This window comes from Psittacula echo, assembly GCF_963264785.1.
Source record: "Psittacula echo genome assembly, chromosome: 9".
Classification (NCBI taxonomy): Eukaryota; Metazoa; Chordata; class Aves; order Psittaciformes; family Psittacidae; genus Psittacula; species Psittacula echo.
In genome coordinates this window covers 16,200,573-16,223,213 of record NC_137745.1, presented here as the reverse complement: position 1 = coordinate 16,223,213, position 22,641 = coordinate 16,200,573, and the positions used below count along the sequence as shown (strand labels likewise).

Here is a 22,641-nt window from a genome sequence, read left to right as displayed (position 1 = left end):
TGCTTGGGAGGAGATTCTTAAGCAGTGTAAGTACATGACATCTCAGGTGGAGATTTCCTGGTGAGAAATAAACCCCAAGTGAGTTAGCAGTGCACTGATGAGTGGGTCAGTGGTCTCAATTGGTGATGGATAATAATACTTACTCTTATGAGCCTGTGGCTTTAATACATGATTACTAGGCAAGCATCACATAGGCATAGTGCATCTTATGAGGAAGGCTCTTCATGAATTTCTGACAGCTCCTGTTCTGGAGGCTGAGCAGCTTCTGCAGTTTGAATTTATGGTAATTTTGGATAAAATTGAGCATAGACTGGGATTTAGATGGCTCTCTCTTCTCCAGTCAGACTATGGGCAGTAGTCTTATGACTCAGAAGGACATATAGGCTGAAATAGCTTTTACTGCATTTATGAAGAAGGATTGGAGCATTGAATTTAGGGATCAGAGAAGTCGGAAAACTATTTAGGGAATTTTACATGATGTTGTGAGAAAATGGGGAGTACTGTTCTGTTAATTGGAAAAGTGGGACTTGGAGGAAGAAAAAAGAGAACCTTAGTTTTCAAGTACCAAATTATGCATCGTGTTGCGTAATGCTCACAAGAAGCTCTTGGGGTCTGATGCCTATCTTAAGCGCTTCTGTGAAACAGTAACCAGACATTGTGTTGCTTTCTTACAGTGGCACTTGGCTAATTCCCAAAATACCAGCTTGGGGATGGTTAAGAAGCTCATTGTCCATTAAAATGGAGGCAGTTATTTCTAGTAACATCTGAGAGATGGAGGGATAAGAAATGCACAGACCTTTCCTATGTTTATTTCAGAGGTCCTTGCTAAATGGCATATACTATTTATTAACAAATCATCACTGGCCTTTGATCAAATATTGTATTGAATCAATTATCTAAATTTAGTATATTTTTCCAATTTTATTAACAAATTGGAGATCAAGCAAAAGTGTTTTCATGACATAAAATAGCAAAAGAATGGTAACAAAAAGCATTGGCATGGGATAACCCCTGATAATTGAAAGTTTGGCTTAAAATTGTGCTGCTGCTTCTATACTTTCTACAATTTACCTAGCATTGGTAGTTTATAAGTAGAATTATAGTGTAAACAGGCAGCTGCAGATGGCTCCCCCCCCGTCCCTTTTTACATTCATAGGAAGAATGGCTATATTATGGCCTGAACTTGTTAATCTTATTTCTTAAAATGGAGCAATATATTAAAAAGTAATGAGCATAGCAGTCTGAGTGTGTCTCTTGCAATGTTAGTGACACCATGATGGGTTAACAGCTGGTAAAATAGAAATGCATGCTCTGGTAAATGTTTTTACCTAACACTTATTAGTATATTTATGGGTTTCAATTTTGCTTTTACTTTGCATCTTTTAAGCATAATAATGCTTTAATGTATTTTTAAAAAAGATGCAACAGCCTAATAAATCTGCTATTCTGCAGCAGCTGAAGCCAGAGCTTTCCATGGTATAATGTCAAGATATGTTATGAAAATATAACTAGAACTGGACCTCTATACCCAAATCAGAATTTGAAATCCCCTGAATAAAAGACTATCTTGTATTTCTTCTGTGATAGGGTATTATTTTGTGTGATGCTGGAATTATTCATTATGCCCAAGTCCATTTTTTCCCCTGACTTAGGCTATTATAAGAGTGCCCCTAATAACAGATTGTTTCAACTGCTTACAGGCAGCAAAGTTTCAACTTAATGTTCACTTGCATAGGTGGAAAAAAAATGCAATCTTAAATTTGGTTTTTGCATGAAGTAACATTAAGTGCTGAAGAGGAGAAACTTGATTTGCATAAAGCAGCTATTCTTAAATAGGTTGTTTTTTTTGTTCAGGTTGTCATTTCAATTTAAGACAATGAGTTGCCTACACTCTTTTTGATGTCAACTCTGAGAAGTTAAGAAATGTATTTAGTGCTTCCTAGTATTATTTTAGTCTTATTGAAATCTGTTTGCCTTTTGATAACTCTTGGTGGTCTTACTCTGCAGTTTTCATCACATATTTAAGACAATTTAATATTCTAACTCTTCAGGACTTATTTTTAAGTTTATGTATAACTTCTTACTGTAACAAGTTACTGGAATTCATCACTATAATGTGCTTACTTTTTAATACATGCTATTTCCAATCGCCTTTTGAGATCACTTTGATTTTCAGGGTCAGTCAATGTTCATGATAAATAAACAAGACTCACCAAAGTAATAGAGCAGAAATGGATCATAGGTTAGCAACTGCTGCCATAGAATTATACAAAGTTCATTTTCTGTAACATCTCATGAGGAGCACTGTGTTGACTAAACTACCAGTTTCTTGATTCGATATTCAGGGCTTCAGAAAAGCCACATTTCTGCCTCAAAAATCATACTTCTGAGGCAGGAATTGAGTGACAGACTTGTAGGTCTCTGAAGTACCTAATGGCTTTATATAATTACTTGGCATAGCACTGTTTCTCAAATCAAAAACTATTTTATATTTTCAGCTTTGCAGTAAGGACAGTGTTTTAAAAATAATTACGTGTTAGACTACGGTTTGTAGGTTGCTTTCAATTGAGCAGTTGCAAATTCACCCTCACTGATGATGACAAGGGGTCAATAGATGACACTTCAGAAGGAGCTATTTTGAAAGTTTGCTCGGTACTGCTTTCTTCTTTCTCCCCTATTGAATGCATCATTTTTGATACCTAGTGTTTATGTGTCACTAAACCTGTCAAGATCTGAAGTAAAAGCAATGCTGTTCCTAACCTTTGAAGTTTGTATGTTGGGTTTCAACAGGGTCTGGAGGAATTTGCAAGGTTTGGGTGTGCATTCACTGGCCATTATAAATATGACAAGGGGTTTCATTCTAGTGTTTAGATAGTAACAGATATGCACTTACGTATGTTGTGACCTTTTAGTCTTCATTAGTTTGACCAGAGAAAGAATGCTAGATTTGTTTATTTCCATAGTATTCTGTCCATTATGTTACGAGCTCTCAATTAGAATTTCTCATTCTTTATGTCCTATCTTTGGTTTTCAAGTATTTCAGATGCATTGAAAGCATTTAAGTTTACAACCTTAGCACTAGCCTTGGGAGTAAAAAGGTAATTTATGTGCTTAGAGAAGAGTTAATTTCCTAGCATGAAACACTCAAAAGAAACCAAATGCGGGCTTTGTCTTAATAGTTGAATATTCAAAATAAATGAAGCTTATGTAAAACGGCACTAACAGACTAGAGCTACAGTGGACTGCTGAAATTGGATTTGGTTAGCTATAAACATCATTAGCTTAAAGCATTCTAGCTTACCATGCAGTGTGAGCCCTCATAGGCTGGGAAGTGATAATGCTTTGCTCTTTTACATTTTAACTCCTTGTGGAGATGCTAAAGCCAGCTGAACATAGGCTTTGTAGAAGATAAATTAACCATGCATTCCTTGGGGGTTTACGGCAAACTGTGAGGTTTATTTGGTGCTGATGTGTGCTAAAGATAAAGTGACAGTAACCTAAAATGCTGTACTCACAATGTATTAATTGTGAGTTTATATGAGTATTTTTTAAATCTTTAGAGATCGTACTTATGTAACTGACCTTGAGTAAATGTAAACATAGGTTGCATATGCCCTTAATATTCTCATTAACTGAAATACAAGTATTTGATTTGACCTGAACAGCATGTGAAAACAAGATGATCATTATTACAAAGTTGCATAAATATACTGTCATGGTTTAGACTTCTTGCAGGATTTCTGTTACTGCAAGTCACTAGATCATGCCCATTATGTGAAACTACGTTCATTTAATCCAGTGAGTAATATTTTACTTGACCTCAATCTTTGTTTTATGTGGGTTGGCATTGGTCAATAAATAAGCATGCCTGTATCAATGAAACACATTTATACACATGGGACTTTGATAAAACCCTAAGAATACATGTACATATGTTAAGTCTCTACAGAACAGGTCTAATGTGCATTCTCTTGCTCTTACTCAGATGTACGGCTCCCTTGAAGCCAGTAAGCCTGTGTTCTCACAACATGCAAATACTACTTGATGAATCCCTCCACCATTGGGTTGTTTCCAAATCATAATTCCTGAACGTTCAGATTTTGCCTTTCATCTGACAGTCTCAAAGTGCTTTGTGAAGCTGAAGTGACTTTTGTTATCCCTCTGCTTCTTCTGTTTTCAGTTTCCATATGTAAGTGTATGTGAAACACTATAGGTGCAGAGAAGTAAGGAAAAAGTTGCATGCAGTAATTGAAGTCTAGAAGGATTTTCAGTAGGGGACATTATATGAAATTGTTTATTGTGTGAGGTAGCTCTAGCCCCTTGCTCTTCCTGCTCCACCCCCAACCCTCCTTTATTTAAGGGATCCCCTTGTAAGAGAAAGGAAAGGGGGAGACATTTTAATCTCTTGATTCAAACAAGAAAGCACTGTGGAGAACACATCTGAGGATTATAATCTTAGTGTTTAGAATTACTAATATACTATATTAGGAATGTAGTATTAATAGAATAGCAATATACTACAAAGCAAGTATTAACACCACATCGTGCAGTGTAGTTAGGACTTGTCTCTTTTTACTGTATCTGACTCTTCTAATATATGTGGAATATAAACTGTGTACTTTCTTTTTTTTGTCTTTGTTTATTTTTTTAAATTAAATTTTCAGTTGAGGTGGCTGGCCTCTTTAGCAAGGCTTTTAGCACTTTAGCCTTGTGTGTTTATTCCTCTGTGTTTATAGCTCACTATACATAAGCATCTGCAAATAGAAATACAATAAACATTTGTGTTAATTATATAATTTCCTCCTACTCTTCTCCCCTGCACCATATGTTCTCTTCTCTCTATGCCTCTCCATTGACTTTTTATTAGGGCTTGATACGTGTCTAACGGGAAGACCTCAAAGTATACTCTGCAAATTTGACTTTGCTACTGCACCCTTTAATAAGTGTAAATACATCTGTAGGTAGACAGAGGAAAGAACAATGGGATTAATTTTTCAGGTCATTACCATATGTATTTATGTACAGGGCTTTCACGTGGCCTGTGTTCTCCACTTGAGCCTTTGTGTCAAATCTCATGTTACCTTTTGCCCTTGACTTGTGTTTTTTTTCTGGGGGGAGGAAAAAGGAGGGGAGGTTGTATTGTTTTGGTACACACACACCCCCTCCCCCCTCCCAATCCCTTGGTTATTTGCCTCAATGTGGTCCACTGCAAAAGCTTTGGGGGTTCATCAACTTTGACTGTACCTGTGACTTTTTGTTGCAACACTTGATTCATGTGTCCAAATTTTATTTCTGCTTTCATGGGGAAAACAGCCTCTTTCATTTTCTAAGAGATACTAAAATGTGCCATTGTACTTGATCGTCAAAGACACAGCAAGAGATTAGATGCCATTTTTATCCCTTTAAAAATAGGGGACTGGGGGCAATCCAACTTTATACACTTTATGAGGAGCTCTGCTTCTGAGACCACTGGCATGTAACTTGCGACATTTACTGCTGAGATGCACTTTGGTTTTAGGAGTAAGATTGTTAAATGCATAAACATTTTACTTCTCTGATCAGTTATCTGCATGTATGTGTTTTTCTAGCAGGACCACTACTTAAAGATTCTTCCAGATTTGGCAGTTACCTTAGAACAGTATAAGGACTTGAATAGAAATACCACGTTTCTTCCAAAATACAAATTCCTTACTATGCTGCTTTGAAACTTAGCCTTCTTCTGATTTTGCTTCAGGATGTCACAAGATCTATCAAGTAATGAAGCACACTGCTGTATCCCCAGTATAAAGGGCTCGAACCTTTAGGCAGAACTTACCATTTCTTTTTTGTATTTATTTTACTTGGTGCAAATGCAAACCACGTAGGGAAAGTTTCTGCATCATTGAGGATATCATAGGAGAAAGAGTGAAGTTGCATTTGAAGCTGGTATCTTGACTGCAGTGATCTGCATACCAGGAATAGTCAGTAGTGGTCAGGCCAGGATACAGTAGCTTGGCAGAAAGTGGTGTCACTTCTAGTGCTTTATATGAATGGGTTGTATGTGATAAAGCCCTCTTATAGTACAGGTTTGCTTTTCATTCACTGAATTATTAAGAGGAACTAAACTGCATGAATGTAACCACTGTGCATTACTGACAGAATCTGAAAGCACTCTATGGCATAATGCATACAAATGTTCATTAGCACAAAAGGAGGTGGCCAGGCTTGTACTGTGTCAGGTATCAATTTCTGTTTCAAGTGAAAAGTGATACTTTTTTTTTCTTTTCTGAGATTAGCAGTAGTAGAAATAGATTTTCTCTAATAAATGTGTGTGGAGTTTATACATACCAAAGGCATAAATTGTAGATTTATTACATAATCAAATGTGTAATAAATGTAAATGAAGTCAAGGTTTGACAGGTGACTTTATCATGTTTTCTTGTGAATACTTAGTGATGGTATTAATACCTGTTAAATGTCTCAGGCCTTTTGAATGCAGGCACAGTGTATGTGCTTTCAAAAAGTTTCTAGGGCTTTCACTAATTCTTTGAAGAGTGAAACTGTTACCAACTGCTGCTTGTCACTTTGGCACTGTTAACTTGAAGCATGTGAGGATCTGTGTTAATGTAAAAAACAAAGTTTGAGTCCCACAAAAATAGCCTTATGAAGGTCCTTCCTGATATTGTTTAGCATGTGAAAAAGCTAAACAGCAGCAATAGTGAGGCAGCCCACTATTCATTTTCATTCCTAGGCTTGAAAAGATTCTGTTGTTTATATAATATGTTCAAAGGGGCACATAATTATATATGGTTAGTCAGCCATGTGCATTTTTACATTTCTGCCTGTAGGTAGGCTGAACATCTGGAGACACGGTAGCGTATTTAAAGCACTGCTTAGAAAATGTACAGCAACAGCACAGGTACTAGGACTTTCAGAATGGTTGATGAGTACACAAAATAATTGTCCCTTTCAACAAAACTTTCATTATTGTTTTCACATAGAGGTAACAGTGCAGGCAGAAATATGATCTATTTACTGGTGGGGATGGGTGGCGGGTGGTGAAAGTTGCAGTGTACCACGCTATTCTCTTCTACCTCGTTTCCCTAGGGTAGCCTTTCTATCTTTAAACCTCTTGTTTCTTCTGAGAAAGCAGAAAGCTTTTATCAGCCAGGTGTTGAATGGAACTTTTGCTATTTAAAGTCAACTGTTCAGTGCTCTTAGAAATGTTACTGTGGAAAAAACCCCACAGGCACTACATATCTAGCTTCAAGGCACAAAGCGTTAAACAGGGCAAAAACAGTATACAAAGAGTGAATATTTTGACGTGTTGATGCTAACTACAGAGGGAAGAAACTGGAATTCTGGAGCGGGGACAGGAGCTGTATTGTATGATGCAAGGATGACTCAGCCCGTGCTCAGATCATCTCCAGGTCTTGCCGTACTTATTTACATTAAAGTTCAATTGCTATTTTAAGTCTGTGCATTTAGTGGAGAAGGTGGTGAGAAACAAGCAGAGGGAGAAGAATAAAAGGAGAAGGCGGGAGGGGAGATTTTAAAATGCAGCAACAACAAAAATACCTGGACTAGTCCCTTCTGCTCCTTGCGCTGCTCTCTCCATGAAGGAGCTTGTAATCCTGTGTTTGCTATATCAAGGGGATTCTTCTGTGAGCACAAATTAATAATTTATTCATAAGCTTGAGTCAGTTAGCCCGTATTGATTTACTTATGCTGCATCTTTCTTCATTCATAAGCCTTTGTTAGTCCGGATCTCTCCGATACTGACTCGCAGCAGCGCTCGGGCGTGGGAAGGCGGCAGCAGCAAACGTGTCTTTATGCACAAGGACGCCCTATGTAGGGCTGAATTAAATGGGTGAAAGCGACCGGAGCCCCGGACTCGCTCCGGGAGCTGCTCCCGCTCGCCGGCGGTGCCGCTCCAGCGGGGATCGGTCCTCTCCGCCTGCCCGCCGCGGTGCGGTTCCGCGCCCGCGGAGCTCGGCTGAGCTCCGGCCGCCCCCCGCCGCGCCGGTCCCTGCCCGAATTGGCCGCTCTTCGGGGGGGTGTGCGCGGCCCCCCCCCCATCCCTCCGCCCATGCCAACCCGCCGAGCCCTCCCCAGAGCAGCCCCTGGCGATGTGCAGCGCTCTTTTCTCTCCTCCCCGGCAGGGCTCAACTCCACTTTCAGCTCTTCCAGACTTTGTCTGCCTTTGCCATCCAGAGGCACCCTCCCTCTGGTCCAGCTCCTCCTGTGCCTGTCTCTCTGTCTCGGCGCTGTCCCATTAAAAGGCTGCTGCTCCTGCTTCACTGAACCAGTGCACTGGCTGACTTGATCTGGGATGAAGGCTGGAGATTACCGGCGAGGGAGAGGAGAACTCTAGGCAGCTTTCCATTTGCAAAGTGAGCAGTAATTGCAAGAAGACAGCCTCCCCAGTTGGAATCGATAGTCTGCTTTCTTGCTGCTAAGGGCACTTTGGAGCAGCAGTAGGTCACTGAAGTAACTCCAGCTCACTGCTGACTGCGGAGTTGTAAAGAACTACATGCAAGTGGCTGCAGTAGCTCTGAAAAGCGCTTTTCTGTTACCAGGGACACAATAGTTTAAGTCATTAGAGCTTCGCTTCTGGTCCTCTTCTTCCATTACACAGAAAGGGTCCTCCTTTGAAAGGATGAGGATGGAGCTGTGATTTCTTTCAGTGTTGTTCTAGTGGAGGAGGGAAGTGTGGGGAAAGAGGCTTTAGAAGCCAAACCCCACTACTGCTGCATTCAGCTTTACCTGAATTTCCCCAAATCTTTCCAGGCACAGAGAGGCACAATGCCAGAGAATGTGAATCTTCTTCGGGCTTTTGGGGTTTTTTTCTTCTGGACAGCTTTTAACACAGCCTTAGTGGATGTGGTTGGATCGGAGCAGCAGATTCCCTTGTCTGTGTAAGTGCTTTCATGCTACTGCTCTCAGGACAAGGATGAGAACTTGACTCCTCAAGTTCTTATCTTTTTGTATTGCAGATATTTGACTGTTTAAGGCACCTTTGCTCCTGTCAGCTGTGCTTTAAGTGGTAGTCTCTAATGCGCTCAGTGCTACTTGGATTTTATTGTAGGAAGCATGTGTTGGTGGAGTATGTGACCTCAAAGTCTTAACTTGAGTGTTTGTATTTACTGTAGTTGATACTACTAATTCCTTCTCCTGTAAGACTTTATCATTCAGAACTGTTTTGCCATTTTATCTGCTGCTTTTTTTTTCAACTGATATATGCTATATTTTGCCAAAGCATGTTTCTGTACAAGCTGATTCTTAAAATTTGAACAGTGAAGGTTGGGTAGGTTCATAACAGAGGCCTTACCTTAGCACAGCGTCTGGTTTGTGCTTAGACTTCAACAGCTGGGCTGATCTTTTGCTGTGCTTAGGTTTCTTAGCGAGCTGTTTAATGCAGAATTGCTAGGATCCTTCTGAGTGCAGCCGAGGCTGTTACAGTCTGTGTTGCTTGCTATGACATGTGTATTACATTTCTTCCTGTCTTTTTTTTTTTTTTTTCCTTCACAGTGTAAAGCTCTGGGCCTCAGCATTTGGTGGAGAGATCAAATCTATTGCAGCCAAGTACTCAGGTTCCCAGCTCCTGCAGAAGGTAAGGATCTCTTCAGTTGTACGAAGGTTTTAACAGAGAAAATGGAGGCAGATTTAATTTTTTGAATGAATAGGAAAGCAGTGCTGAACATGCTTTGGTCCAAGATCTATTTTCATGTTGCATGCTAGTCCCTGATTGCTCTTTGCATTGCACTGCACTATCTGGAGAGTCCTTGTTTAAACAGATACTTTTCTGTTTGGGTGATTTTTATTTATTTATTTATTTATTTGTTATCATTAACTAGTAAAGTCCAGCACTTATTTCTTGAAGTCTAGGCTTCACCCTAGGTTGCAGGTATTAAATCTGGTTGCTGCACTGTGATGATGCTTCTGTGTAGAAACAGCTGCATCTTATGAAAAATGTTAACTTCATTGAAGGAGCAGAATAGTGCTCATTGTATTGTTTTCACCCTGAGCTGTATGTACGCAATTCACTGTATCACGAGAAGGCGGCTGTACTGTTGTTTGTCATCTCTGCAGTTTTTACAATCCCATTATTCCCCCAATCATCTCAACCCAGTCCTGGGATGTATTACATCATTACAGATAAGAGGAATGAATGTGGTTATCTTCTTGCTTAGCTGCACAGCTGGGTAATAAGCTACTGAAGTATTGCAAAAACTTGAGAAATTGGTATAAGTCTACGTAATTGGGACAAAAGGTAATGAGAAAGCGGGTTTGAGTATTGGGTATATATCAAGAGACTGTGTCTATGATAATTTAAATACGGCACCTATAGTAAAGTTCTGTATTCTAGACTATTTTTACAGCAGTTACTGAAAAAAATATGAGAGACTAAGGGATATGCTGAAGATTGCAATTTTGTGGCATTTAGTATGTGATCCTCAGAATGCAGTGTGGAAATGGGAAAACATCAGGGCATTCAACCCATATGTTAAATTTCTGCAGGATTTTTAGATGTGATTTTTAGTTTTGAGCAACACATTAAATTTTTTTTTTGTCTGATTACAAAGGAAATTATTCCTTGATCTTGTAGCACTTATTTTGAAAGGCTTGTAGATGTATTAAATTATGTAACAGATAGTACATGTAGCAGCTGAATCAAAAAGCTTATGCTGTCCATGTAAAATGAAAGCAGCTGACTTAACAATTACTAAAGGCATACAAATTCCTTAAAATTATCCCTGTCTTTTCAGTGTTGTATACCCAGGACTGCAAAACGTGGCTAAACATTCATTAAGCTAAAGTACAGAGCTATTTGAGGTCTACCTTCCAAGGCCATTAAATGGCTTCGCTTGAGTGTATCGGGCAAACTTTGATTTTAATCTGAAAATCTGGACATTGAGTACTTACACTGCTAGCTCACATTCTTTAAAGTCCGTGTAGTCTTATCATATTTTTGTGTGAACTACTTCCATTTATAAAGCAGATGGAGCTTTCAGTTTAGATTAGCATCTAATCAATTATTATTAAAAGGCTCTAATTTTTTATTAGACCATAACAATCAGGTACCTTTATTTAACTTTGGAACTGTTCCATGTGCAGCCACTTTTGTACTACAATAGCTTTAAAAATTAAATCTACCAGATACAGATGGTCCAACATTTTTCTAGAAAAATATGGACTCTGCTGTGTTTTGTAATCGCACTACAATCCACAAAGAATCCATCTGAGATCCTTAATCATTCTTCCCTTCCTCACAGTAGACACTGCTGTCATCCCTTCTGTAATGTATTTTTTTCCTTTGAAGTAGCAAGATTGCTTCCTATTGGTTGTTATAATTGTAGGTAATTGGAAGCTATTCATTTTACCTTTTCATCAGCATCCTTTCTATTTCACTAACAAATCTGTGCTCCTGTTTTTGAGGGTGGGCACTGTATGTTTGGTCTAAGCTGCTTTGGTTTTGTTTCTTGCTTTTGTTATGCTGTTTCATTATTGAATGAAAGAGGAAAGACAGAACACAGATTTGACAGGTATTTAGAACATTTTGATTCCTCTGTCGCTTCCTCTTTTTTTTTTTTCTTTTCTTTTTCCCTTCTTGTTGCAATAGCTTTAGGAGCCCTCTAATGCTTTTTATTTAGATTTCCAAGTGTTTCTGTCCCTTCAAGCTTGCTCTTTCTTGCTGTTGATCATGGCAAATGAGTCTGGATGACAGATGACTTTAACATTATCTTTTTGTATTGTTATGAATTCTAGTTCCCCTGAAAGCTTGTGCAAATAAAAATGTACCAAACTTAAAGATTTGAAACTGTTTTCAACACAATAAAATCAGTGACAGAAAGTTGTTGTAACAATTAAGGAATGATAGCATAGTAAGGCTTCTAAATGCAATTCCCCCTCTCCCCACCCCCCACTAGCCAGCCATCAAGAATCCATTTGGTCTTTACTGTGAGCTCCGAGTGATCACAGTCAATGTCTTACTAAAGTCAAGATTCCACTTTTAGAAGCTGTGCAGCTTCTAATATTACTGGAGGAATCCATGTTTTCTGATTGTGCATTAAGCATCATTAAACAAATGAAGATATAAAATGTGTGTATAATTATGTATCTGGGCAGTATAGATTTCTCAATTACCAGATGCTTTGTCATGCCATTAAGTTTAATAAAGGCTTGCTAAATGAAAAATTATCATAAAGGTTACTTGACTAATTTTGTTAGCGTATATAGCATATACAGTGAGCACTGATTTCAAGAGAATGTGTTGGAAATCAAGGCTGTGATTGACAGGTTCTGCTGCCCAAATGTTTTACACATTGAGTCATTTGACTCATGCTAAAATTTCATTGAGCAAATGAAGTCATGAGAGATACTCAGTAAAGCAAAAATTTGCCAGGTTATATTTACGAGCATTGATTTCAGTTATTGAAATTCTTAAATCTTACTGTATGGTGAACATCAAATGAGTAACCAGTTTTGTCATCCTCTTGAATTTCAAAAAGATGAATAAAAAATATTTTTGTCTTTTTTGGAAACTATTTATTTTCTTAAACCCCACAGGATGTTATTTTAATTGAATGTTTTATTATTTTACTATATTATGATAACCTTATTCAGGTATGTTGTTATGCCTCCTACGAGAAAACGGGATATATGATTTTTCCCAAAAAAGACTTTATATGACACAGACACTGTAAATAGCTCAGAAAATAATAACTATTTAGTAAATAACTTCAGAAATGGTGATGAACAAAAATTAGCATTTAAAAATGTAGCATTTCAATGTTTTACTACTTACTTTTAAGGCGAAGGAAGAGCATTCAGTGTTCAAATAACTTAGGAATAGTATTGTCCTATTTTCTTCTGTATGGTTATCTGACATATAGAGGTTTTACAGTTGTCATAGATTTGGCAGCATACAAGAAGCTGCCTGGTGCTGTAGAGGCATGCATACTCTTTACCTACTCAGCAAATACTGCTGGGGCCTCAGAACTGGTTCAAATTTTAATTCTCTTATGTGCTTATATTTTTTGCCTAGACTGTCAAAAGACATCTGCCTTATTTGAATCTTGATGCTTTTTTAAACTATTTTAAAGACATTGATTATGTTTAGTGAATGTGAGAGTGAGCGCAGCCCACTGGCAAAGCTGCAGGCTTGAAGTATAGGATGCAAAGCAAGGGTTAGACACCAGGAAGATACTTACTTCAGCTGCTCCAGCTAGAATTTTTGAAGAACAGGCTTTGGGGAATGCTGCTGTCCCCATTATGGTGTCCATGATAATAATGTCTTTGGTTCCATGCTCTTGCAAAATAATAGTAGTAATAAAATGGTAGAAAAAAATGCAGGTACTTTGCCTTCTGTTAACGTTAAAAATAATTGCTGTTGCACACTAAAGCTTTTCTAATATCAGTGAAGTGTCTGCTTCTCTAAAAATGCAGTGTGGTCTCCGCTTTCTCAGACTTCTTTTGGAAAGACTAGTTTTTAAAATAATTTGTAAATATTCTGAGCTTTCATAATTCTTGAATTGTTCCTGAATAGACAATATTATTTTATTGCAAATGCAGGAAGAGTTTCTAACTGAAAAGGAACTTTCATTTATTGGTTCTGCCTTAAAGGTTTCTTACTGAAGACAAACTTGTTTTAAGGCTCCCTCAGATTTTTCTTATGTAAGTTGTCCAAAGGAGTCTAGGCTGTTACGCAAGCACTGACTGCCCTGGTCCCAGCAGTCTGTAATCTGCATCTGTTGGCTCCTTTCAGCAAATTCTACCTTGTGTTAGGACTTGTGAAATCATAGTATTTTCTCAAAGCAGATTTTTCAAACAGTATAGCATTCATGTTTTTAAAGGTTCACAAGTACATTTTGTCTTACTGACTAGATTTGTTGCTGTATGTTTTCAGTTTCTTAGAACTATGGAAAACTAATACAATAGGGTGAGTCAGATCAATTAGCATTCAGCTGGTGTATCGATTCATGCAGTACATTTATCTTTAGTTTTAAATTGTATAATAGTGACTTAAATTCTTAGAAGTTTAGTCCAATCATCTTGATGTTAATGCTGAATAAAACAAAAGCAATCATGTTGGTTTTGGTCTTTGTAGACTAATTCTTCTTTGCTCAGGACACTGCAAATACTGCTTAGAAGGAAAGGTCCATAGGTTTGAGGCATGCAGGTTAAAGGGTAGACATGGATTAGCTTCTTATATACCAATTTAAACTTTAAACACCTGAGCAATTTTTAGAATAGTAAAAATAATACTGATTACTTTTTTCCTTATGAAAAACTGGTGAAAAATGATCAAAATGTGCAGACATGACTATGATTTAAAAAGAAACACAAAACAATAACCCATCACCACCCACTGCAAAAAAGCCCAAGAGCAACCTGCTGCCCCTTCCACAACAAGAACAACAGAACCAAAACCCAAATTCAAAAACCCCATCAGCCAGGTACATGGTATAGAGCTTACCAGAAGCTCTATTCAGAGTCAATTCATTATGATTCAAACTCCTGACACCTGGATTATGTAAAATGTGTCTTCTAGCACAGAATTAAAATCAAGCATTAGAAAACCCAAGAATCTTAAATCACTTTAATTTCAATGATTAATGCAAGTGATACTTTGGAACTTGTGGAGCTTGAACCACCTTCCCCTTAAATTCTTACAGATCTTCGTGCTACAAGGTTATTCTCTGTGCCAAACTAGTTACGGACTATTTCGGTGTGTTTGAAGTATTTAATGTTGTTAGCTGCAGACATAAAACTGTCTTTTAGATACTTTAATTTTTCTTTGTTCAAGAAAAAATATAATCACACACTGATAAGCTACGAGTGTATCAGATGGAAAAACCTGCTGGGTCCAATACTAATTTTCAGGTAACATCTTGACCTGTAGAAGAAAATACAACAGTGCTATCAAACTTTCAGTAGTGTGATCTCTCTTTCTCAATAACAGTATAATTTTTCCTTCTTTCTTGTAACCAAGTTCTTCCTTCTCTGGAGGTATTGGAGAATTTCTTCAACTTCAGTAAAGTTAGAACTGCATCCTAGATGATCAATGGTCTTATTCTCATCTCCTGTTTGAATGTTATGACAAGAGTAATAATTTCTTGGTGTTGGTCATGTTTTTAAAATACAGCCTAAATCAGCCTGAATATCAGTCTTTATATTTTATATTTATCCTTAACTAAAAGGAAAGCCTTGTTTAAGCCATGGTGAATTTATGCTGTTCTGCCACCAGCACTTTATATTTTGCAGTATTTTCTGTGTCTTTCTGGGTTTTGCAGGCACAGCATGATCCTCTTACTTGTATTATTGAAAGTAAATGTTTTATTGTTAGTATGTATTTGGAATGTGAGATGGCTTCAGTAAGTTTATGATATGTGCATTACATTTTCATAATGTGTTTTAATATGGAAATTGAGTGGACAATCCAACTGGAAAACATCAGATCTTGAAAGGAAATGAATGTTAATTCCTTTGCTTAATGCATTTATGGTTGGTTGTTTTCACATCCTGTATTGGAAAATGCTTACATTTTCAGGTTAAAAGAGACAGTCTCCATGCAAAGTCTCTTGGCAGTGAAGGTACGTAGAGCCATGAATAGATGCTGCATTGTAGTGGTGATTCACTTCTAGGCAACTGCTAATCAATATTCTCTGCTTTCAAATGTCATTATTGTTCTGTAGTGTACAGTTTTGTGTTGCTGATAAGTGGTTATACATTGTCAACACAAATTATATATTGATAGGATAGATTGTATGATAGGCTGCTGTAGAAGCTCCACTGTAAGGTTTTCATGAAATACTAGGATTAGTATGTTGTTCCCCTGAAGTTCCATTTTGCTTTTCCTATGTATATATGTTATATACATATATATGTATACTATTTCAGAGTTGCATGGTCATTTGTTACCCTATTTAGCATCTGCCCAGCTCACTTGTAAAACTTTACCATTTTCTCAGAGCGAATGACAAAAGCATTGCAAGATACACATTTAAAAAGGAAGGAAGTCTGTGCAAAACCACTTTTCTTTCATCATAGTTGGAGAGAAGTTGGAAGCATCTTGCAAGCTTTTCCAGAGTTGATGAATCCCAGGGAGAGATACTAGTATGCTGTATGCATGAGGACGATGATATAAGACATGAAGAGATTGTGATTGGTAAAGAGAGACAGACTTATAGGAGTGTACAGATATTACAACCAGTGTATCAAATTTAATCTGGGAATAAAATAGTAGATAGTACAATACAGAGTACACGAATTAAGCTGTTATAGAAAAGTTGGCTTCATGCAGTCTTTAGCAGCATTTTAGCAGTATCCAGAGCATTTTAGATTGGTTTTAATAAGCTAAACTTGAGTTGGCAGTAGACAGAAGTAAAGGTTGGAGGAAAATTATTTCTTTAGCTGGACAAAGACAAAATATGGCTGTTTCATCAATGGTGCTCTTTGAGAATGAAGGGAGAAACAGATTTGAATTTATAGTAAAGCTACTGTTAGGTGCTTAACTTTGTGCTTGAAATTACTTGGATTCAAATCTTGGGCAAGTCTGTTGGTGTGGGGGATGTGTTTTTAAATGTATCTTCAAAATAGGAATGCCTGAGCAGCACCCAGTGCCAGGCAATTTTCAAGAAGGAGATGGTGGTGGAGTTGGAGGAGGCAATGATGCTATAGTGAAAGGTAGAAATACTTAATATGCTTTTCTAGATGCTTTGTAGAGGAGTATGATTTTCATCTTGTGCACATGAGTTCAGGTTTATTTCCTAGAAGATACCTAACATAGGAAAAATGTGGGGTTTTTTGTGTTGTGGGTTTTTTTTTTTTTTTTTTTCCCCAGAAGAATGTTTCAAGCTCTGTGAGAAAGAAAATTACCTTAGCAAGAGTTTTGGTGGCAGAGATTGGCAGAATTGTTTCCTCTTCTCATAGACTAATTTATGTAAGTAGAGGTTTGTATCTTCTACAGATACCTTCAGAGAGACTGAACTTTTGCACTAGCTTCCTGTTATGCTTGAGGTATTTCCTCCCTCCACCTGCTGTCAAATGCGTCCATCATAACCTGTTATGGATGTGTCAAGTTCTGATGCTGATTTACAGTAGTCATCAGAGGAAGTCAGACACTCTAGGTGTTCTTGTTGCTTCTGCTGTCTGTGGCTATTGTGAATATACTGAGAGGATCAGCAATGTTTCACCTTCAGAGATTCATCTCATCTGATGCATTTTACCTGCTTCCCATTTATGCCGTATGTTCTAGTGAAATGGCTGATGTGGCTATCTTTAATCTCTGTAGAGAGCTGAGAATTGTCTGGGAACCTCATGTATGATAAAGCATATGTCAAATCCATATTTATGAGACTAGAAATGTTCTAAACTGTAGAAACTCCTAAAAGAAAGATACTTATGTCACAGAGATGAGGGCCAACCAGTCCTGAATTCCAAAAACCCTTTCAATGTCTGATGCAGACAGGTATGCTGTGTGAAAGAGACAATCTTAATAAATTAAGGTAGAAAATTGGAGGTGGTGGTGGTGGGAGACCCAAAGTAAAATATAAAAAAAACTTTTCCTTTTGTACTGAGAAAGAAAATGTGGAAAAATGTAAATGGGGCAGTGGAGAGAGAAGAAAGGAAGAAGAACCAGGTCTGTTTCACTAGACAGTGATGTAGTGCTATGGGCCTAGCTGTGCTTGAGCATAACTAGTAAAAAACTTGAAATATTGCAATGTTCTTCACTTGCAGAAAACCAGGAAGAATAAACGTGTTCTCTGTATCCCTGGTAGATGAACAGGAACTGGTCTTTAAATGGAAGAATTAGGTTTTATTACCATCAAAATGATGGTAAGAATAGTGTGGAAATCTTCCGGGGTGCTTTTCAGAACAGGTTACCTGTTGCTAGATCTCAAACTGCCTTATGTTAAGAAGATGAGCTACATAGTCTTTTGGACTATAAGAGATGAAAGTAATTATTTTATTCTTTGTCTATATCAATACACTGTTAAGTTTTGTGCCTTTATCTCCTTAAGACACAGCTGGGCAGTCCTTCAACTTTTAGAGCAGAAACAGGTTCTAAACCACTGTCACTATTGCAGTTCAGGTTGGCCAGGTTGGCTGAACTTCCCCCACTTTTGTTTCCCCTCCCCTTTATAAGCATACAATCAAATGACCTTGTTAAAATATATGGGGTTTTGCTGTTGATTTGTAGAAAAACTCTAAGAACTTGCCAACAAAGTTTAAATTGACAAGCAGGCATTCTTTATTGCAGTGATGGGAGACATGGGGGATAGCTCATCCAAGCGTTTCCCACTTAAGCACCAGACAAGCTGTGATTATATAATTATTAAACATATATATTCATTACATTACATGCATATTCATGAAGCTACTTATGCATTGCATCATACCTCCAGAAAATTCTTCCTGCATGTGCCCAATAATGTGGTAGTGATCTTTGTGACCCCTGGTGGTCGTTTCTTCATTATCTTCCTCTTCATCACTTCATCCTTTGGCTGAACTTGGCTGGAATTGGACAGCCTTGTTGTTCATTTGCTGGCTTCTTGGTTCTAACTGGTTTTCCTAAACAGTAACTGAAGAGTTCTCTTCTTTGCCATTGTTATAGAGTCCATCTGGGGTCCAGGTCGCTTAGTTACAAGCAAAAGGCTTGTTCTATATACTATGAGCTACCCTTCATTCTTTCTTTCCTCCTTGTTCTTTCCCCATCTCACTATAGAAGGAGAAATATATTAAATATAACAGATGCAGTCTTCACGTACATGACTTGAAGTCCCACAACCACATGGTAAGGCTTCAACAGGGTTAGCTTTTCAAGATGTCCCCATATGTCCTTACATTAAGTGTGACTATGAAGCATGTAGGTAATAGAGCTCTGCTAGGGTTTATAAGATAGTGTGATGTTCTAATAACAGAGAAGGAAATGGTTGATTAGATGCAAACTCCTGGTTTATTTGCTATGTACCTACTACATGTTCTAGTGCTTTGTTATCAGCAATTGTTAGTGTTCAGTAAAGTTTTTTCTTAACTCTTCTGACTCTTGAAGGGTTCTTCCAAAGTATTACTTTGGGGGAATTTTTGGTATTTTAGGAAAGAGACTGTTTGGTTGGTAGAATAGGGTCATCAAGGCATATAGGTTCTGGCAATAACTCTTAATCAGGAGAGTGTTTGACAGGTGGTTGTTTCTAGCCATTTGTTCTGTCAAGATTCCTTAAAGAACTGTAAAAAGTTAAACCAATACATTTCATTGAAGTGATCAAAACAATTTCTAAAATATTAGAAGGCATTCTCTGTCAGAGCACTTGCATCTACTCCTGTGTTTTGCTTTTGCCTTCCTTAATTTGACATGTTGTTTTGCTGTTGCCTTTGTCTCTCTCTGCCTGTCCTCCTCCTTCTAAACCACCTTATTTATCTTACATTAGAATCTTACTGTTTTAAAACAGGCAGATGTTCTAGAGAGAAATGTTTTCTTCTGAGACTGATGCCAAATGTTTTGCATAAATCAGTTTGCAGTATAGGAGTCCTTGAAAAAGCCAATTATTACTATTTATCCTTCAAACTAGGTTATGAGATCTTAGAGCACCCAAGGCAAGGAAGTAGACAATGTAAGAAAAAGTTGTTCTCAGGTTCATTAACAAAACAAATCATATGGTGACCTAACTTAGTTCATAAGTTTGGGGCTATAAGGTGGCAAGTATGTGTGTATAATTCATTCTGTGTATTTGGGCTTAATGTGTGGATCCTGTTGATGATTTTGATTGCTTAGATTTATGAATGACAATAGTCTCCTTATTTGAGGATTTGCTCCTAGTTTTCAGGAAAGGCCGGAAATTACTTTTGAGATTACTTTTTGAAATTCTAATACCCTCATCAAACATTTTCCATTGGTGTACTCAAAATATGAAGTTGACAGGCTTCCCTGAATTTTGTTCAGCTGGCAGATTACATATTATGTTAACACTGTTCATCTGTAATGTGCAAGTTGAGTAGATCTCCTCTCATTAATTTTCTTCTGAGTACAATGATACTGAATTAAAAAAAATCTAATTGTAATCTTATAGCTGAGACTTCTGAGTTTGCTGCTAATGACTCAGCGAAACTGGTTCTGGGAAAAAATCTCCTTTTATACAACTGTCTTATTGTCTTCTGCTGTGGAACTCTGGTTTTAATAATTTCTGGAATCATAAAAGAATTATTCTAAATCTTCCAGAATGGTATTTTTAACTCAAATTCCTGCACAAAGCAAAGTCAATGCTGAAATCTGTGCAGATTTCTTGGGGCCGTGTTGAGTCTGATCCTCAGAACCTTTAAGGACAGAGATACTGTAACCTCTTCTTTTTTCATGCTTGCTTCTACTCTGGATGAGAAGTTACTTAAGCTGGAACTTTGCATTTCAGGATATGACTGCTGTCTGTCACTTCCATGAATAGCCTTGGTTCATCTTCTCTGTAACCTCCTTGTAGGTGTGGAAAGGCATGACAGTGAGTCATGGTAGGCCTCTCTTAGGTCCCAGTCGTAGACAGTTTTATACCATCTGTTTAGTTGCGTCATCAGGTCTCAACACTTTCTGACCCATTCTTTTAAAATAGCTTGCACTCACAGGCTCTTAAACTGAACTCTCTGCTTTTTAGTATTCAGGTGGGCTTTTTTCCCGACAGACACTTCTGTTCTCACAATAAGAGTATGTAACTGGTCTCGTAACTATGAAGTCTCAAGAGTAATTTCCACTCAGTTGATTGCACAAATAGGAGAAGGGTGGTGGCTCTTTTTTGTTGTTTTATTTGTTGTGGTGACACAGGAATGCTGAACCAAACCCTTTAGCTCACAGTTGCTTCACTAGCCATTTTCTTTTACTGTCTTTAGCAGACACAGTATCTTAAGTGACATCAGTGTTGAACAGAAATACTTTGTCAGCTGATAGGTTTTATGCCTTACTGTCTGTTTTTACTTCTACAGGAATTGGCAAGGAGCTGCTTTGTGCTTTTACGCACTAACAAGGATTTGACATGCTTTACTCAAAAGCAGAGTCCAAATTACGCAGTCATAGTATCTCTAGCCTGTTAGATCAAAGCACTTTAAAAGCGCTGTTTGGAAGGCATTATGAAAATTCTGGTAAGGGCCACTGTAGTTCCTCTTGTTCCTCTAGGTTATATTTTAATGTTTGGCTATTCAGTATATTCTCAAGATTTGTGTCAAGCTGTCTAAGTTGCTCATTTTCAAGACACAGGAAAAAAAAGGTGTCTAATACTGGGTATTAGAATTTTACGTTAGGAATGCATAATTGGTCACAAAGTTAGATAATTATCTTTTAAAGTGACAAAGCTTCAAAGATGAAAAGCAGCAATATTCAAACTTCAGCTTTACCTTGAAGCTAAATGACTATCATTTTATGACAGCTGTGCAAAATGTATGACTGCTGAGCTGTTTGTACATGATGCTATCGTATTACATTAATAGAAATTTCCACTGATAATGAAAACTGGTAGGAGGCGAAGAGTAAAGCTTTATGTTATGACTTGCAGCCACTGACTATCTGCATCCGACAGATTTATTGCCTCCTATGCACATCATGCCTTTTACAGTATCTTCTGCCATTTCTTCAATAAAGTACAAGAATGATGATGATATAGATGGTATGATATAAAAAAAAAAAAGTGAAAACCTGAGTACTCACTTCACATTTCAGATTTCCGCCTGTCGCTACCAACTGCAATGCAATTTTGCAGTAAAAGTAGAGATGAGTTCTGACATCCCTGGAACTTCCAGTGAAAAAATTTTGGGGGTGGAGTATGAAAGAAAACAGGTGGATTTCTAGTGGCCAACTGGCAGAAGACTGAGATTCTGATGTATCTGGCTTCTTAAGTCTGTGATAACTTGCTTGATGATATGTTTAAGTCATGTAATATTGGTGGCCAAAATTCAGTCAAGCACTGAAGTATGATATTAATTTAACCTGTAATGTCACACATGCAGATCTGGCATGTGTGGTGGTGGTAGGATTTCATCCAGAATGCCAGAAACCTTGAATTGGAAGTTAAAACTGTAAACAGGATTCCTCCCCATCTGCCACCTCAGCCCACCAAATAAAGACATCTTTGCCTAACTTTTCTATGTAGAATGGGCCTAGCAATACTGCATTTTTCCTTAAGTTTTTAAATTTCAAAATTGTTTGGATCAGGAGCAACGCTTTTTCTAGTGTGTTTAGCATATGGAGAGGATCAGGTGGTGAAGACCAGCATTAGCATATGGATATTGTGGTAAAGAAAGTACCTGAAATGGATCAGCTCTGAGTTATAAAGAATTAATTTTACCACTTTTAAAATAAGGTTTGTTTCACTACTGGAATGATAAATGGTTTCCTGTATCAGTCCTGAATAACTAAAAAAAAATTATGGAAACCATCTTATTTCTGTTGTTGATATTTGGTATCTGTAGTTGGCCATAAATCTCCATATGGTATTGTGCTGGCAAGTGCAATTGAAAATTTTCTTGTCAGAGAATGAATCCTACTTACACTTAGAATACAAAGTGATATGCTACTATACTACTTTGTAATATATAATAATATCTATACTAAAAACTATTTTCAGTTTTGCAAACACTTTCTTTGCCTTCTAAATCTGTTCTTCCCCCCTGCCCCCTATGGTACCT

The 22,641-nt window shown here is 37.6% G+C and overlaps 1 protein-coding gene across 1 annotated transcript in view; it reads left to right on the top strand.

Annotated features, from left to right (window-relative positions):
- Positions 1 to 8,784: 8,784 nt before the first annotated feature.
- The window catches only part of CACNA2D3 (calcium voltage-gated channel auxiliary subunit alpha2delta 3), a gene marked incomplete at its 5' end in the record, with an annotated part of 460,819 nt that continues 446,962 nt past the window's right edge, over positions 8,785 to 22,641 (top strand). Inside the window, 2 exons of the mRNA XM_080625495.1 lie at positions 8,785 to 8,897; positions 9,511 to 9,592. Coding sequence (XP_080481621.1) covers positions 8,785 to 8,897; positions 9,511 to 9,592 — 195 coding nt within the window. The remainder of the gene's footprint in view (positions 8,898 to 9,510; positions 9,593 to 22,641) is intronic.